General features: G+C 38.9%; 2 protein-coding genes across 4 annotated transcripts in view; one reads left to right on the top strand and one right to left on the bottom strand.

Moving 5' to 3' along the window:
- The window catches only part of FBXL13 (F-box and leucine rich repeat protein 13), a 230,032-nt gene that overhangs the window by 100,352 nt on the left and 111,181 nt on the right, over window positions 1–18,499 (bottom strand). For all 3 annotated transcript variants that reach the window (XM_074379286.1, XM_074379284.1, XM_074379285.1), the window contains one exon: window positions 8,614–8,743. In XM_074379286.1, coding sequence (XP_074235387.1) covers window positions 8,614–8,743 — 130 coding nt within the window. The remainder of the gene's footprint in view (window positions 1–8,613; window positions 8,744–18,499) is intronic.
- LRRC17 (leucine rich repeat containing 17) overlaps window positions 8,601–18,499 on the top strand; it is a 30,732-nt gene continuing 20,833 nt past the window's right edge. The window contains exon 1 of the mRNA XM_003921129.4: window positions 8,601–8,673. The gene's annotated coding sequence lies outside the window, so the exon portion shown is untranslated. The remainder of the gene's footprint in view (window positions 8,674–18,499) is intronic.

Raw genomic sequence — 18,499 nt, 5'->3', positions numbered from 1 at the left:
AGGCAGGAGAATTGCCTGAACCCAGGAGGTGGAGGTTGCAGTGAGCCGAGATCGCGCCATTGCACTCCAGCATGGGTAACAAGAGTGAAACTCCGTCTAAAAAAAAAAAAAAAAAACGATAAAGGAGACATCATCACCAATTCCTCAGAAATATAAACGACCATCAGAGATTACTACAAACAACTCTATGCACATAAACCAGTAAATCTGGAAGAAATGGATAAATTCCTGGACACTTGCACACTCCCAAGACTAAGCAAGAAGAAATTGAAACGTTGAACAGACCAATAACAAAGTCTGAAGTCAAGGCAGCAATTAATAGCCTACCAACCAAAAAAAGCCCAGGTCCAGACGGGTTCACAGCCAATTCTACCAGACATACAAAGAGGGGCTGGTACCACTCCTTCTGAAACTATTCCAAACAATACAAAAAGAGGGAATCCACCCTTAATTCTTTCTATGAGACCAATATCATCCTGATACCAAAACCTGGTAGAGACACACTAAAAAAGAAAACTACAGACCAATATCCATGATGAACATTGATGCAAAAATCTTCAATAAAATACTGGCAAACTGAATCCAATAGCACATCAAAAACCTTATCCACCACAATAAAGTAGGCTTCATCCAGGGATGCAAAAATGGTTAAACATACGCAAATCTATAAACATAATCCACCACATAAACAGAACGAAAGACAAAAACCACATGATTATCTCAACAGATGCAGAGAAGGCCTTTGACAAAATTCAATAGCCCTTTATGCTAAAAACTCTCAATAAACTAGTCATTGATGGAATGTTTCTCAAATAATAACAGCTATTTATGATAAACCCACAGCCAATATCACACTGAATGGGCAAAAACTAGAAGCATTCCCTTTAAAAACTGGTACTAGGCAAGAATGGCCGCTCTCACCACTCCTATTCAATATAATATTGGAAGTTCTAGCCAGAGCAATCAGGCAAGAAAAAGAAATAAAGGGCATTCAGTTAGGAAAAGAAGAAGTCAAATTATCCTTATTTGCAGACAACATGATCGTATATTTAGAAGACCCCATCGTATCAGCCCAAAACCTCCTTAAGCTAATAAGCAACTTTGGCAAAGTCTCAGAATACAAAATCAATGTGCAGAAATCACAAGCATTCCTATACACCAATAACAGACTAACAGAGAGCCAAATCACGAGCAAACTCCCATTTACAATTACTACAAAGACAATAAAATACCTAGAAATACAACTAACAGAGGATGTAAAATATCTCTTCAAGAAGAACTACAAACCACTGATCAAAGAAATAAGAGAGGACACAAACAGATGGAAAAATGTTCCATGCTCATGGTTAGGAAGAATCAGTATTGTGAAAATGGCCATACTGCCCAAAGTAATTTACAGATTCAATGCTATCCCCATCAAGCTACCATTGACCTTCTTACAGAACTGGAGAAAACCACTTTAAACTTCATATGGAACCAAAAGAGAGTCCACATAGCTAAGACAATCCTAAGCAAAAAGAACAAAGCTGGAGGCATCATGCTACCTGACTTCAAACTATACTACAAGGCTACAGTAATAAAGACAGCATGGTACTGGTACCAAAACAGAGATATAGATCAATGGAACAGAACAGAGGCCCCAAAAGTAATGCCACACATCTACAATCATCTATGACAAAAACAAGCGATGGGGAAAGGATTACCTGTTTAATAAATGGTGTTGGGAAAACTGGCTTGCCATGTGCAGAAAGCAGAAACTGGACCCCTTCCTTAAACCTTATAAAAAAATGAAATCCAGATGGATTCAAGATTTAAAGATAAGAACTAACATCATAAAAACCCTAGAAGAAAACCTAGACAAAGCCATTCAGGTCACAAGCACAGGCAAGGACTTCAAGACTAAAATACCAAAAGCAATGACAACAAAAGCCAAAATAGATAAATGGGATCTAATTAAACTTAAGAGCTTCTGCACAGCAAAAGAAACAATCATTAGAGTAAACTGACAACCAACAGAATGGGAAAAAATTTCTGCAATCTACCCATCTGACAAAGAGCTAATATGCAGAATCTACAAAGAACTAAAGCAGATTTACAAGAAAAAAACAAACACATCCAAAAGTGGGTGAAGGATATGAACAGACCCTTTTCAAACGAAGACAAATATGCAGCCAACAAACATATGAAAAAAATGCTCTGCATCATTGGTCATTAGAGAAATGCAAATCAAAACCACATTGAGATAGCATCTCATGCCAGTCAGAATGGTGATCATTAAAAAATCTGGAGACAACAGATGCTGGAGAGGATGTGGAGAAAAAGGAACACTTTTACACTGTTGGTGGGAGTATAAATTAGTTCAACCATTATGGAAGAGAGTGTGGCAATTCCTCAAGGATCTAGAAATAGAAATTCCATTTGACCCAGCAATCTCATTACTGGGTATATATCCAAAGGATTATAAATTGTTCTATTATACAGACACATGCACACGCATATTCATTATGGCACTGTTTATGATAGCAAAGACCTGGAACCAACCCAAATGCCCAACAATGACAGACTGGACAAAGAAAATGTGGCACATACTCACCATGGAATACTATGTTGCCATAAAAAAAACGACAAGTTCATGTCCTTTGCAGAGACATGGATGAATCTAGAAACCATCATTCTCAGCAAACTGACACAAGAACAGAAAACCAAACACCACATGTTTTCACTCATAGGTAGGTGATGAACAATAAGAACCCTTGGGCAGAGAGAAGGGAACAACACTCAGAGGGCTAGGTAGGGGGATGAAGGGGAGGGGAGGGACAGCAAGTGGGGCAGGGAGGATGGGGAGGGATAACACCAGGAGAAATGCCTGATGCAGGCCACAGAGGAGGAGAGGACAGAGACAGCAAATCCCCATGGCATGTATGTACCTATGCAACAATCCTGCAGGAAGCAGTATGTGCACATGTACCCCAGAGCCCAAATGCAATAATTAAAAAAAAAACTAATAAAAATTCTACGTGCATTAGTCCATTTTCACACTGCTGATAAAGACATACCTGAGAATGGGAAGAAAAAGAGGTTTAATTGGACTTACAGTTCCACATGGCTTCAGAGGCCTCAAAATCATGGCAGGAGTCAAAAGGCACTTACTATATGGTGGTGGCAAGAAAAAAAATTAGAAAAATGCAAAAGCAGAAGCCTCTGGTAAAGCCATCAGACCTTGTGAGACTTATTCACTATCATGAGAACAGCATGGGAAAGACCTGCCCCCATGATTCAATTACCTCCCATAACACATGAGAATTCAAGATGAGATTTGGGCAGAGACACAGCCAAACCATATCACAATGCTTTAACATTGTCCTCCTGCCCTGCTTTTTAACTTTTTGAGGTTTCTATTTACATCTCATTGTACTGATTACATCTTGAAAAGTTGTTGTAGTTATTTTTAATTCGTTTCTCATTTAGTCTTCCTACTTAGGATAAGAGTAGTTTACACATCACAATTATGGTGGTGTAATATTCTGTGTTATTCTGTGTACTTACTATTACTGGTGAGTTTTGTACCTTCGGGTGATTATTTATTGCTTGTTAATGTCCTTTTCTTTCTGATTGAAGTACTTCCTTTAGCATTTCTTGTAGGACAGGCCTACTGTTGATGAAGTCTCTCAGCTTTTGTCTGGGAAAGTCTTTATTTCTCTTTCATGTTTGAAGGATATATTCACAAGATCTACTATTTGAGGGTAAAAGGTTTTTTTCCTTCGCATTTTAAATATGTCATGACACTCTCTTCTGGCATGTAAGGTTTACACTGAAGAGTTGCTGCCAAACATATTGGAGCACCATTGTATGTTATTTGTTTCTTTTCTCTTGCTGCCTTTAGGATCCTTTCTTTGTCCTTGACCTTTGACAGCTTGATTATTAAATGCCTTGAAATCATCTATTTTGGGTTAGATCTTCTTGATGTTCTATAACCTTCTTGTACTTGGATATTGATATCATTCTCTAGGTTTCTGGAGGTTCTGCTATTATCCCTTTGGTTTTTGTTTGTTTTTAACGTGGAGTCTCACTCTGTTGCCCAGGCTGGTGTGCAGTGGCACAGCCTTGGCTCACTATAACCTCTACCTCCTGGGTTCAAGCAATTCTCCTGCGTCAGCCTCCTGATTATCTCGGGTTACAGGCACCCACCACCACGTCTGGCTAATTTTTGTATTTTTAGTAGAGACAGAGTTTCACCATGTTGGCCAGGCTGTGTTATTCTCCCTTTGAATAAACTTTCTACTTCTATCTCTAAGTCCCCCTTAAAGTCAATAACTCTTAGACTTACCCTTTTGAAGCTATTTAGATCCCACAGGTGTGCTTCATTGTCTTTTATTCTTTTTCTTTTGTCACCTCTGACTTCATATATTCAAATAATCTGTATTTTTTTTCTTTCGTCTTTTTACCCAAGAGGTAAAGGAAAATAGTCTGTCTTTAAGCTCACTAACTCTTCTGTTTGATCAATTCTGCTATTAAAGGACTCTTACGCATTCTTCCATATGCCAATTGCATTTTTTAGCACCAGAATTTCTGCTTTTTAATTATTTCAATCTCTTTGTTAAATCTATCTAATAGTATTCTGAATTTCTTCTCTGTGTTATCTTGAATTCCTTTGCATTTCCTCAACATAGCTATTTTGAATTCTCTGTCTGAAAGATTACATATCTGTTCCTCCAGGATTGCCCTGATACCTTATTTAGTTAATTTGGTGAGGTCATGTTTTCCTGGACGGTATTAATGCTAGTATTCTTCAGTGTTTGGGCATTGAAGAGTTAAGTATTTATTGTAGTCTTCACTGTCTCGGCTTATTTGTAGCCATCCTTCTTGGGAATGTTTTCCAGATATTTGTAAGGATTTGAGTCTTGTGATCCAAGCTGTATCTGCTCTAGGGGGAACCCCAAGCCCAGTGATGCTGTGGTTCTTGTAAACTTGTCCAGGTACCATCTAGATGGTCTTGGACAAGATCTGGAAGAATTCTCTTGATTACCAGACAGAGACTCTTGTTCTCTTCCCTTACTGTCTCCCAAACAAAGTCTCTCTCTCTGTTTCGAGCCACCCAAAGCTTGTGGTAGAGTGACACAAGCACTCCTATGGCTTCCACCAGTATGACTGCACTGGGTCAGACATGAAGCTATAACAGCACTGGGTCTTGCCAAGGCCTGCTATAACCACTTCTTGGCTACTGCCATTGTTTCCTCAAGGCCCTGGGGCTCTACAATCAGCAGGTGGCAAGGCCACTCAGGCCTGTGTCCTTCTCTTCAGGGTGGTGAGGTCCCCCAGACACCCCAGGTGAGTCCTTAGTGCCCTCTGGGAATCCGGGAGTAGAGTCAAAAACTTTAGAAGTCTACTTGGTGTTCTATTGCACTGCAGCTGACCTGGCACTCAAACTACAGGATCCAGTCGTTCCCACTCTTCCTTCCCTTTCTGAAGGCAGAGAAGCCTTATCCTGTAGCCACCGCCACCCCAGACCATGAAGAGTATTGCCAAACTACCAATGACATTCTCTTAAGGACCAAGGGCTCTTAAGTCAGCTTGTGGTGAATGCTGCCTCGCCTGGGACTCATCCTTCAGGGCAGTGGGCTCCCCTCTGGGCCAGGGCAGGTGCAGAATTGCCGTACAAGAGTCAAGTCCTAGAACTGGGGACCCCAAGAGTCTCCCTTGGTGCTTTAACCTGCTGTGACCATGCTGGTATCTAAGGTTCAGGACAACGTCCCCATTGCTTTTCCCTTTCAAGCAAAAGGAGTTTTGCCCCATAGCTACCCCAGCTGGTAATGTGCTGAGTCTCACCTGAAATCTGCAAGTCACACAAGCTCACCCAAGGCCCTCAATGTAGTAGCTAGGTGTTGCTGCTGGTTATTTACAGCCCAAGGGCTCTTCAGTTAGCAGGAGATGAATGTTGCCAGGACTGGGTACTTTCCTTCAAGAGAGCAGGTTCCCTTCTGGCCCAGGGTGTGTCTAGAAATGTCACTTGGGAGCTAGAACCTGGAATGAGGGCCTCATGACTCTGACTTGCCCTATCCTGCCAAGGCTGAGATGGTATCCAAGATACAAGACAAAGTCCTCCCCATTCTTCACTCTCCTCTCCTCAAGGGAAAGGAAGGGGTCTCCTTTGACCCCACAATGAGCTGTGTGGCTTTAGGTTGTTTGCAGGGTCGGGGGCAGGGGATGATGCCAGTACTCCCCTGGCTGCCCCAGCTGGTGTCTCAGTATGTCATGTGCCCCAGTCCACTGTCTCTGGGCCTAGTTGAGCACTAGGATTCACCTAAGAGTTACAATCCTTATGGTCTAGAGAGCCTTTCAAGCTTACCTGGAGGCACAGCATACTATAGCCCTCGGTGGCAAGATGTACAGGAACTCAAGTTCTGACTACTGGGATTAGCAATTCCCCTGTGTCTAGGGCTAGGTTAAATGCTCCCTCTGTGGGTGGGGATCAGCCGAGTTTGGTCTAGTTTTCCTCACTGATCCAACAGGACAGCACTAAGTTCAATGCCTCACAATTGCTGTGTTTTCTCTCCCCCAGTGCCCAGAGAGGCTCTCTGCACCATGCTGGAGGGGTGGCATTGCCAATTCAGGACTGTTGTTTCTAGCTCTTCAGTGACTCAGCCACATGAAGTTAGAACCAGGTACGATGAATGTTCATCTGATTTTTGGTTCTTATGAAGGTGTTTTTTCTATATAGATAGTTGTTAACTTGGTGTTCTTGGGTGGGGGACAATGGGTGGAGCCTTCTGTTCCACCATCTTGCTCCACCTCCTTTAATTATCTGTGTTTTACACACATATCTGCATAGTCGGTCATAGATTTGAAGCTTCTGATTTAAACTTAAATGTGTCTGAGAATATTTATCCTTAGGACACTTATGTGTGCATTTGTGTGTTACTGCTATAATAACTGCCTCATGGTGATTGAAAAACAGAAAAACGAGGAGAGTTTAAGCACAGGGGTGAGTGAGAAAAGTACTGAAGGATTTATAGTTAGTAGGGAGGCTTATCAGTGGGATATGTCAAGCACATTAAGTTGTTCCTGAGTTTGCAAATATTTTTCTCTGTGATTAGGCCATCTGTGTTTGCTAATTGGGGCCCATCAAAGTTAGGCTTCTATCCTCCCACAGGAACTGGGAGTTGGGGGTGCTATCTTTGATAATTATATATCAAAGGGATAGCTCCCAGGTCCTTGAGGAAGACATTCCTAAGTTGTAAAACTGTTAAGAAGCTTTTTTTAAAAAGACCTCTCAAACGAGGCAGAGAAAGAACTTATAATTACAAGTTTTCTGAAACAAATGCTCTAAGAAACAAGAAAATAAGAAGTCAAGGCCTACGGTTAGTAAGAAGCCCATCTAAAGTTCAGTCATGCTGAGGAGCACATCAATGCCATCTCAGTCATAAAGTTATGGCAAATGTTGATGTTTAAAAAGCTATACATCAGTAGGTCAGTTTAATGTTAGATGTTTACAGCCCTAACTTAGAATCCCCCTCTCCTTGCCCCAGCTTCCTCCTGACTACCCAGTGCATCAGGATACCACGGGATATCAGTGGTGGTGACTAGGTAAGAATTCTATCCTTTCAAGAACCTGAAGGAGAAACCTGGGCTGCTCCTGTATCTTCCATTCTCCCAGGGGACTCTGCCTGCCCCAGTGTCTACCAACGGATCCTTAATACTGTACTAGTGCCATGTGCTTTCACCAGCTGTGCAACCTTGGGCAACTTATTCAACCACCCTGAGCCTTGGCCTCTTCATTTGTAAACAAGCAATACATACCACACAGCATTGTATTAGGAGTAAATCTGATCTGTGTATAGCACTCAACACAATGCTTGGCATACAGTAATGACTCAAGAAATAATAACTATCAATAATAACTAACTTATTTCAGCCAGAAAATAAGTTAAAAGTATTATGGCTTAAATCTATTGAAATTAAAGCAGAAGAAACTATCAATGAGGCAGCAACTACTTCCAAAGTGCCATGTCCTATCCTCTGCAACCTTACCCAATTTTCTGCCCAACTTTCCAAGTCCTGTTCCCTCAAACTTAAAATATTTTCCCACACAGATCTTAAATCTTCATGTTATTTAGCCCAAGGGTGTAATGCAATTTTTAAAATTACAATGTTTTGTTTTATTTTCTTTTCCTATTTATCACTTAGAGCATTTTACCCCACCCCCCGCCAAAAAAAAAAAACCCCATGTGGGAGTTAACTGACTTTTCAGGAATCCTGTGCAAAATTCTACCCTAAAACGTTCTCCTTTGTTTGTGTCTTGGTAGCAACTCCAGACTTTTCAGGACTTGGACTCTGCTTTAGAATTGTGCTTAGACTGTCTCCACAAAAGTGGTCCGTTTCCTCATCCAATGAGCTCTGCTTGTTTGTCTGTGTGACACTCCAGTGGAAGGAAGCCAAGAGCCTATAGTAGCGATCCTGGGGAATATTTCAGCAGCTGGGGCCATGTAATTTAAAACCTCTGAAAAGTGTGCTGTGGTCCGTGCACAGCATTAGTATAACGCGAGGGCTGAATGCAGCCCGTTCTCCGGAGAACTTCCTCGCTCCCTGCAGCAAAGAGAAGACTGAAAGACAAACCTGGGTGCAGCCGGAGAGGTCCAGATAGATGAGCTTGTGGCATCCATTCCCCAGGTTCAGGTACTGTAAGCCTTTGTCTGTGAACCTTCTGCAATAAGCCAAACTAAGATTCTGTAAGTTGTGGAAGTGCCTGAAAAGACAAGGCAAGAAAGGGAGGAAGGAAAGTATTATACTTCAGTTGTTCTCTCAAATCTTGCTTAAGCCACTATGACAAAGAAAAGTAAAACTGTAAATTCAACTCTTCTTGCAGATGTTCAACAGTTTAACTTTACTGTTAACTCTCTACCTGTTAATTAAAGGATACTACAGTGTTATATAAGGTAACATATAATTATTTCATTTCAAGTGAAAGTATTAATAATTCAATAATACTTGCCTAGATTTTTAAGAAAGTTGACTGGAATAAAGCTTTTTTAGTGTGTGTGAGGTGGGGGAGGCAATCATATTGTTTAGAAGTGAAACCAAATTTGCAGAATTTATTGTTGCTTTTAGGTTTTATCTCTGGAGCACCAAAATAATGTGCAAAATACCTAGAAGGACAAATCATTTATAAAATTTAAATGGAGATTAACTGTTACAGGAGAGTGAGGATTTGGGGCAGAAGGCAAAATTGAACATCACTAGGCTCTTAAAAGAGATCTGATAAATAAATGAGTTGAAAAAATAGATTTAAATATGCATGATTTTATAAGTAACAGTTTCATTATTATAGTTAATGAAAGACTAATTGATATGCAGAATTTAACATGGATTAAGAAGACCAGTTTGCAAATAAGTGGGCAACACATGAGAAGAATTAAAAGCAACATCAGGGATTATAAATCTCACTGGAGTTGAAACAGATTAAATATGGTATTACCACAATGACCAAAATGAGAGCTTCCAGAAAAAAGGAGGGTAGTTAGGATGAGCCCATACTACCATACGAGGGCTTGCAGTTTGAGAACACTCTGTGGAGACTTTTCCAAGCCCTCCAAAGCCTGGCACTTTTTTTTTCTTTTTGGAGATGGAGTTTCCCTCCTGTTCCCCAGGCTGGAGTGCAATGGCACAATCTTAGCTCACTAAAACCTCTGCCCCCAGGGTTCAAGCGATTCTCCTGCCTCAGCCTCCCTAGTAGCTGGGATTACAAGCATGCACCACTGCACCCTGCTAATTTTTGTATATTTAACAGAGACGGGGTTTCGCCATGTTGGCCAGGCTGGTCTCGAACTCCTGACCTCAGGTGATCCACCCACCTCAGCCTCCCAAAGTGCTGGGATTACAGGTATGAGCCGCTGTGCCCGGAAAGCCTGGCACTTTTTAAGAGGCCAAGGACTCCTACTACTGCCTGCTCTTCTAATGGAATTAGCAATCATGCTCTTGATTTGTAATCTGCAACAGCTTAATAGCAAATTAGAAAGCAAAAAGAAAGAAAAGTAAAGAGAAAATGCTTCTCTGCCTCACAAAATCACACAGGTGAATGATAAAGTCTACCTTCCCATAAATGGGAAATAAGATATACAAGCATTGACCATTAGTTAGATTTTGAAAACACATCTATATGATATAATGATTTGCATTCCATAGCGAATTACTTGATTCAGAACACACGTCCCAATCTGGGAATGGCTGTGTACGTGAGATTCAACAGAATGAGGGAGAAGGCTTCGGACTCATCAGTGACTAGGTGGGCAGGGCCTGAAAAAGAAAGCAGTGCTAATATCCCAAAGATACGCCCCCTCTCTTGGGGCTGTTGAGTGGACTGAGCTGTGCTAAAGTTTTGGAAATGTATTATCTTCCTCTCCCTGAGTGCACTCTGTGATTCAACTGAATACAATTTTCTTGGGGTGGGGGGAGGCGCGCTAGGCTGTCATTTCTAACAATCCATGTGAGCTCAATAATAAAGAGGTAGTGAGGTGGGCAGCATGACACAGTGCAAAATACACAAGGTTTTGGAATCCGACCAAACCCCAGTCCTGACACTTACTGCAACCTCCCTAACCTTTCAGAGCTTGTTTTCTCATTTGTTAAGTGTAGATTAAAATATTATCTTTTTTTAACGCTGATCAACTGTGGAGCCTCCAGCTTTCCTGAACCTCTCATTTTCTCATCTGTAACATGGATGTAATCTGATCTGCTTGTTCCCTTTAAAGTTGTGACAATTAAATGAGAACGTAGAAGTCACAGTATTATCTTGAGGGTGATTATAACAATTAAAATCAGTGGGGACATAGTAGAAGATTTAAAACAATATGTAATAATATTGCTACTACTATGTAAAATGATAACAACACATTATTTTTATGGAGTTTGTATTATTCTTCCATTTAATGAAATGGATACTTATCTCCAAGAGTGGTGCATACAATAATTCCAAGAGTTTGAGGATTTCACATTGAGTCTATACCCTGATCTATACCTGTTACTCAATTTCTTTAAATCCATGTTCTCAGTTAACAAATGTTAAAAATGAAAATTGAGCTAGGTGCTCTTAACTTTGTTTTAATGTCACAGACACCTTTGGCTTTTGGCAGTTTGCTGAGGTCTATGGACTCTTTCTCAAAATATTTTTAAATGCGTAAAATAAAATATATAAGATTACAAAAACAGCCAATTATATTGAAATATATAATTATCAAAATATTTTTAAAAGAACAAACGAGTGGAATAGTAATATATGAGCTTCTATATTAATATATTAAATACAATCTAGTGGCAATCCTAATAACTGCTGTGATTGTGAAGTATCAGTGATATTTTGGAATACTTATAACAACTGAAATGTAGCAAGAATATGTTTGTGATTTATATGGGTGAAAATGTCCCAGAGACTGCTATTACTTCTCTAGTTTTAACCTGCATTTCAGTTACAGCTTAATGAAAATAAAGATGAGCTTTTAAAATCCCGCATTAAAATTCATGGAGCTCCTGAACTCTATCACTGATCCTCTTGGGGGAATCTACTGCTCCTCAGCTAAGAACCTCTGGTTTAGACAAAAGAGGTTGTTCATTAGACTAAGTGACTCCTGGATTGAAAGCCTCTGGATTGCTCTTTTCACAGTGGAACCTCATAGGAACCGTCAGTTTGAAAGCAAAGCTCGGGAATCTTGAGTAGCCCTGTAGGTTTTTCTAGGGATTTACGGTTCGGCAGACTTAAAGCTGCTGGGAATGGGAAAAGTGTCAGTTGACAGTGAAATCACAGGTGGCAAATTTTGTGCAATACTCACACTCTTTATTCTGAATTTTGGCAAAGATGCGTGTCCCCTATGTGAGTAAAATCTGATTCATCATTTTCCCAGCCCAGAGAACACTTAGTAACTCTAATTCTGCTTTGAGGCAGTGTTTATAGCTTATTTTTATCTTTTTCTAATTATTTGATAACTGTTTCTTATTGGGGGTGTGTGAGTTCTCTCTTTGTGATTTATTTATTTTTCTGCTACTACTATAATCTTTAAGAAATTACAATTCTTATAGAAACTACAAATATTTTTTTTTCTCCTTTCTTTTGGCTTTTTTCCATCAAAGAATTGAAGTCATTTGTGTTAAATCTCTAACACCTGAAAGACTTGCTACTAGGATGAATAGAAAATTATGTATTTAAATAAAAATTTCTCTGAAAATGTAACCAAGACAGAGCCTAGTCTGTAAAAGAGGGAATTTGCACATGGATCCTCTTGAGTTGAGTGCTGGGCTCTTTGGTTTCACAGAGGCATTTCAAGTAATCAAATTCTGAAGAAAAGCTAAATGGAGTGATCTGGCCTTCTGTTTATAGGGTAGACCTTGAAGTTTTCCAGTCAAGACAACAGCTTACTCTGTGTGCCCCACTTTGATGGGCACTGGTAAGACTATAGATTATGATAGTCCCTAACAATAAGAAATTTCCAAGCCAATTGAAAGGTCAATTCATTTACATAAAAAACTATTGAATACTACTCCACTACAGCATTTAAGACTCAATTAAAGAGCAAAGATCATAATGGCTTTACTCAGCATGGTATGTCCAGAAGGCTTTGCACAAACTAGTCGATCAATACATGGTGAAAAAGTGAATGAATGCTGTTATTAGAATTCAGGAAAAGGAAAAATCCCTGTGGACTTCTGGTAGATGGTGAGACTTAAGGTGTGAAGGCTGTGGATTAGCCTAGAGAAAGAGAAAGGCATTCCGACTACAGAGAATATGAAGCATATAGCAATCAGATGACTGGAGTCAAGGGTTTCTCTTGGGAAACCTAGGCAGAGAAGTTTGGATAATGTTAACAGAGAGTAAGGGAAGAATCTAGATCTTAAGCATGTCAAAGACATGATAAGAAGATTGTTCCAGGATGATACTTCTTGTAGCATGAGACAGAGCAGACTGAAGGGAGGAAAGACCAGAGGCAGCACCACCAAGATATTGTGCCAGATGAGGTTCTGAGAGTGCCACCTAGGTTGTGGCAAGAGGAATAAACAGAAAGTGTTTCATTCCGAAAACATTTAGAGGCAACAAATTAATTTCCTGGAACGGGCATGAGCTTTGGGCAGCCCTCATTTTCAACTTTAGAAAACTGAGCAGCCAGGCCCGGTGGCTCAAGCCTGTAATCCCAGCACTTTGGGAGGCTGAGGCGGGTGGATCACGAGGTCAGGAAATAAAGACCATCCTGGCCAAAATGGTGAAACCCTGTCCCTACTAAAAATGCAAAAATTAGCTGGGCATGGTGGCGCATGCCTGTAATCCCAGCTACTTGGGAGGCTGAAGCAGGAGAATCGCTTGAACCATGGAGTCAGAGGTTGCAGTGAGCCAATATTGTGCCATTGCACTCCAGCCTGGCGATGGAATTACAAGACTCTGTCTCAAAAAAAAAAAAAAAAAAAAAAAAAACTGAGCAAGTCCCCAAAGAAGTAAGAAAAAATATTCAAATAAAAAGTTGGCAAATCACTGTTGCCAAGGACAAACAAATTACATTTTTCTTTTGGCAAGTACTTTTTTTGGAAAGAAATCTTAAAGGCAATGAAGAGAGAATGACAGCAGCAACAACCAACATTTCTCTGGTTATTTACAGTTTCAAGAACATTTTTGCATATCCAAGCATATTTGAAAGAATGGAAAACAGAGCAAAAACAGAGACTCATTATGAAAAGTATTTTTATCATAGATTAGTATACTTTTTTATATGACAAAATATATCAGTATCAAGCAGTATCTATTCTGAATATTCTCTCAATGGCAAGAACTAGAAAGAAAAACCAAACAAAATTCTTATTTGGGGTCCTGCTTTTCTATCTATTGCCTACTAAAGGTATAAATTCATTTGTAAAATAAATGTCCCTAAAAAGATAATGCATGGCTGTCATATTACCTTCAATTTCTAAGGAGAAAAAAAGCTATTTCAATGTATGATTGAAAATAAGTATGTTTTAAGTTAAAAAATAATTTGTAATGTGATATAAACTACTCTCTGGATCAGGCAGAGTGGATCATGCTTATAACCCCAGCACTTTGGGAAGCTGAGGCAAGAGGATAGCTTGAGACCATGAGATCAGCCTGGGAAACATCATGAGACCATGCCTCTAATTTAGCTGGACATGCCCAGAAGTTTGAGGCTGCAGAGAGCTATAATCACACTATACTCTAGCCTGGATGTAAGGGCAAGGCCCTGTCTATAAACAAAACAAAACAAAACAAAACAAAACAAAACGGCTCCCAAATCATCTACTTTATAAGTTCAGATTTTCACCTATGATTTACGAATTTTATAATACTCCTTTTCTATGTTTAAGTTCATAGATACATGCACATATATTCATACACATATATACATACACATATATACACATAGTTATATATCATAGTACAGAATGCCTCGAGAAAGTACTGAATGGCATTCAATATTACAGGACTGGAGAACCTTAAGGAATTTCCGAAAGGGTGTTAGAGAAACCTCAGGGACCTCCCACAGTGGTCACTGGAGGCAGCTTGCACCAGCTCAAGGGAGTTGATTGTTAGCATCTCTTCCCAACTCCACATTCAGTGACATTGCATTGGTAGCTTAAAATTGGCCACAGTGGAATTATTTACACAGCAGAAATCAGTAAGCACTAGGAATTGGTACTTCTCCTCATCCTTGCCACCAGCCAGTTGTTAAGCATTTACCAGAATACTGCTGTTCCTAAACTATATTTCAAGAACTACTGATAAAGAGATGGAAATATGCGAATGGAAAGGCATACAGAGATAAAAAATCATGAAAGAAACATCTTTGAAGGACAGCAATAAAATCGGATCTAAAAATAAAAGGATATTCTTATGATAAACTCTGAACAAATGGATAGAAGCATTACGAAGAAAAATGCCTTCCCTAGCTGAGAAAAAAATACGATTTAGTGTTCAAAAGGTTTAATGTGTTCCAGGAAAAATTAATTGAAGGAACACAATTAAGCTTGGAAATGTCTTTAATTTCTCAGAGAAAAGGAAAGTCTTGCAAGCATCTTAGCAGGAAAAAATAGGTTACCAACAGAGGAACAAAAAAATCATCCTAGCTTCAGACTTTCTATAACCTGAAATATCAAAGTTTATGGACCAATATTTAAAACATTGGGGTTTTAAAGATAAAATACAGAACATGATTCAAGAACCATACATAAAGATAAATTTTTGTTTATCCTGCAAAATAATAGTCATTTTCAGAGATCAATGGCTAAAACTCTCTCATGCATCTTTACTGAAAAAAGATTTTTAAAATTATATTTCTAGTTATCCTCAGATGAATCAAAGTCAAAGCTAAAGAATAAGTTATAAGAAAAAAGACCATCAATGAATGGCCTAGAACTCATTATAAATATAATCACAATATTGAGTGTGAATACCAAAATTCAATATTAAAAAGAAAGTTAAATGATTAGCAAAAACTATAATTAATATGTGTTCATACTGGGGAGTAGGAGTGAAGGGGCATCAAGTTCAAGGGAGAAGTAGCTGGACAACTGAAATGTATTAGATCATTGTGTAACATAGGAGGACCCAAAAGTTGTTGTTTCATCTTGGCTTTGGTAATTAGAGAAATGCCTGTCAAAGTATGTTTTTAAAAACATGCCCATAGCTACTAATTAGAATATACAACAGAATATTTATGTATCTTTTGAATACCTATGTTTATTATACAAAGTAAACACAGTTCATATAGCAGAAGCCAGAAACTCTTAAGTGCAGTAACATAAAAATCAAAATGCAAAACAAGATGATAAAAATAAAACCATACACTTAAAAATTTTTTTTGCGATAGGGTCTCACTCTGTCAAAACACAATCACGACTCACTGCAGCCTTGACCTCCCATGCTCAAGTGATCCTCCTGCCTCAGCCTCCTGAGTAGCTGGGACTACAGGTGCATGCTACCACCCCCCACTAATTTTTGTATTTTTTTTTTTAGACATGGGGTTTTACCATGTTGTCCAGGCTGGTCTCAAACTCCTAGGCTCAAGCAGTCCGCCTCCCAAACTGCAGGGGTTACAGTGAGCCATCACACATGGCCCATACACTCAATGTTGACAATAAATAGTGATCTTTTAAACTGCTCTCTTATAAATGCAAAGAGAATGAATTTAAAAATAGAAGCTAGCTACATGCTACACATAAAAGATAAACCTAAAATCCCACGTCACAAAGGTTAAAAATACAGAGAAATGTAGTCATTCCCCAAAAAGCACAAGCAAAAGAAAACAATGGTAACTATGTTGATAGCAGTTAAAAATGAATTCAGGCCAGGCACAGTGGCTCATGCCTGTAAACCCAGCACTTCAGAAGGCTAACATGAGTGGATTACTTGAGGTCAGGAGTTGAAAACCAGCCTGGCCAACATGATGAAACCTTGTCTCTACTAAAAACACAAATATTAGCTGGCCATGGTAGCTCACACCTGTAATCCTAGTTACTTGAGAGGCTGGGGCAGGAGAATCGCTTGAGCCCAGGAGGTGGAGGCTGCAGTGAGCCGAGATCGCACCACTGCATTCCAGCCTGGGTGACAAAGCAAGACTGTGCCTCAAAAAATAAATAAATAAATATTACCGGTTCAAAGAAGAAAGCAAATATAAAATAGTTGGTTTAGAAAGTTGAAACAATACTTATCAAATTATATACTTTTCCCAAATTATTCTTTAGAAGTCATTTCATGACACTATTTTTTTTTAACTTTTAAAAGGAGAGAAATCAAATCATGCAAATGAAAATATATAAATTAACTCCTAGTTTAATTATTGGTATATTGATAAGTAACAACTGGCTTTCAAAAAAAAAGTATGCATATAAATGTATGTGCATTTACTATAAAATTTTATATTTTGTATTTATTATTTTATGGATATAAAGGATGTGCAGCATACAACTTACAAATGATAAAACATACAATATTCTTTACTGTAAATTCCACGTAGCCAATCAATTCTCACACCAAGTTTTCATTGACTTTTGCCAAAGAAACTCATAAATGTAGCTAGCCAATCAACAGTTGAATCTGAAGAATGATTACAGTTCCAATATGAACTATTTTATTAACATTAATAAAACACGAGTGATATATGTCAAAGATAGATGTCCAAACTCTGCTTGTCTGTCAGTGATGTGAGTGCCTTCTGTGCTGAATCAAAGAATAGTTTTCAAGTATTGAGAGAACATTAATGTTTTGTGCTGTTTCACAATGTTGTGGCTACAGACATGACCTACTTTTAAATTTAATTTGCTTCATTAATTGTGTTCTCCATCACTTTAAGTCTAAACAATAAATCAAGCCCTGATTTGTAATGTTTAATGTTTTCCATGTTATAGAATACTTCCATATTGGCCAAATCCAAGCTGCCAATGAGAGGTCACCAAACATGGATTTGGGAAAAAATTGCACTCTATTCTGTAGCATTTTCACCAAAGAGATACAATAGACATAAACAACCACAAGAACACAGATAAAGTAACATGTAGAAAAATATTAGAAAGCAATGAGTTTTAAGTATTTCTTGCCTGTATAAGAATTTTAGATATATAAGGAGAAATCACACATCATTTGATAAAAGTTTTATTCAATAAATGCTGCCGAAATAATTGGTTAGCTATTTAACAACATTTAAAATGTAAAACTATGTTTAGCTTATATACTGCACAAAAATAAGCCTTGGGCCACATGGGCTGTAGTTACTGACCCCTGATTTAGATCATTGCTTCATTCATCTACAAAGTTCAATTCTAGATTGACTACATATTTAAGTAAAAATACATGCATACACATAAATAAGCAAATGTGTATTAAATGCCTGGCAGGAAGAAGACTATATTTAAGAGCATCAGAAGAAATTTCAAAGGGAAAGCTTTACAGATTTGAGTTTTTACAAGTGGCAGCTTAGTTAATGAATCTCTCCTAGTGTGATCATATACCCTTCCTGACTGGTCTTTCTGTAGCGAAAATAAAGAATTGGGCCAGGCACGGTGGCTCATGCCAGCACTTCAGGAGGCCCAAGTGGGCAGATCACTTGAGCCCAGGAGTTTGAGACCAGCTTGGACAACATAGTGAAAGCCCATATCTACAGAAAACACAAAAACTAGCTGGGCATGGTGGCACACTCCTGTAGTCCCAGCTACTCAGGAGGCTGAGGTGGGAGGACTGTTTGAACCCAGGAGATTGAGGCTGCAGTGAGCCATGATTGTGCCATTGCACTGCAGCCTGGGCAGCACAGTAAGACCCTGTTTCAAAACAAACAAACTAAAAAGAATAACCGACATAAATTTGTGATACATTTGAATATCCTGTCAACTCTTTTGTTATTCTGTCCCTTCTCCTCCAAAAAAGAGAAGCAATATTCAGTGTTGTCAATACTCCATAAAAAGTCAAAAAATAACCAGTGTGAGGCTCCTTAGCGGTGGTAAGGGTCTCAAGAGGTAGCCAGAG

This window comes from Saimiri boliviensis, chromosome 10, assembly GCF_048565385.1.
Source record: "Saimiri boliviensis isolate mSaiBol1 chromosome 10, mSaiBol1.pri, whole genome shotgun sequence".
Classification (NCBI taxonomy): Eukaryota; Metazoa; Chordata; class Mammalia; order Primates; family Cebidae; genus Saimiri; species Saimiri boliviensis.
Note: the sequence above shows the minus strand (reverse complement) of the source record. Positions and strands in the feature narration are given on the sequence as shown.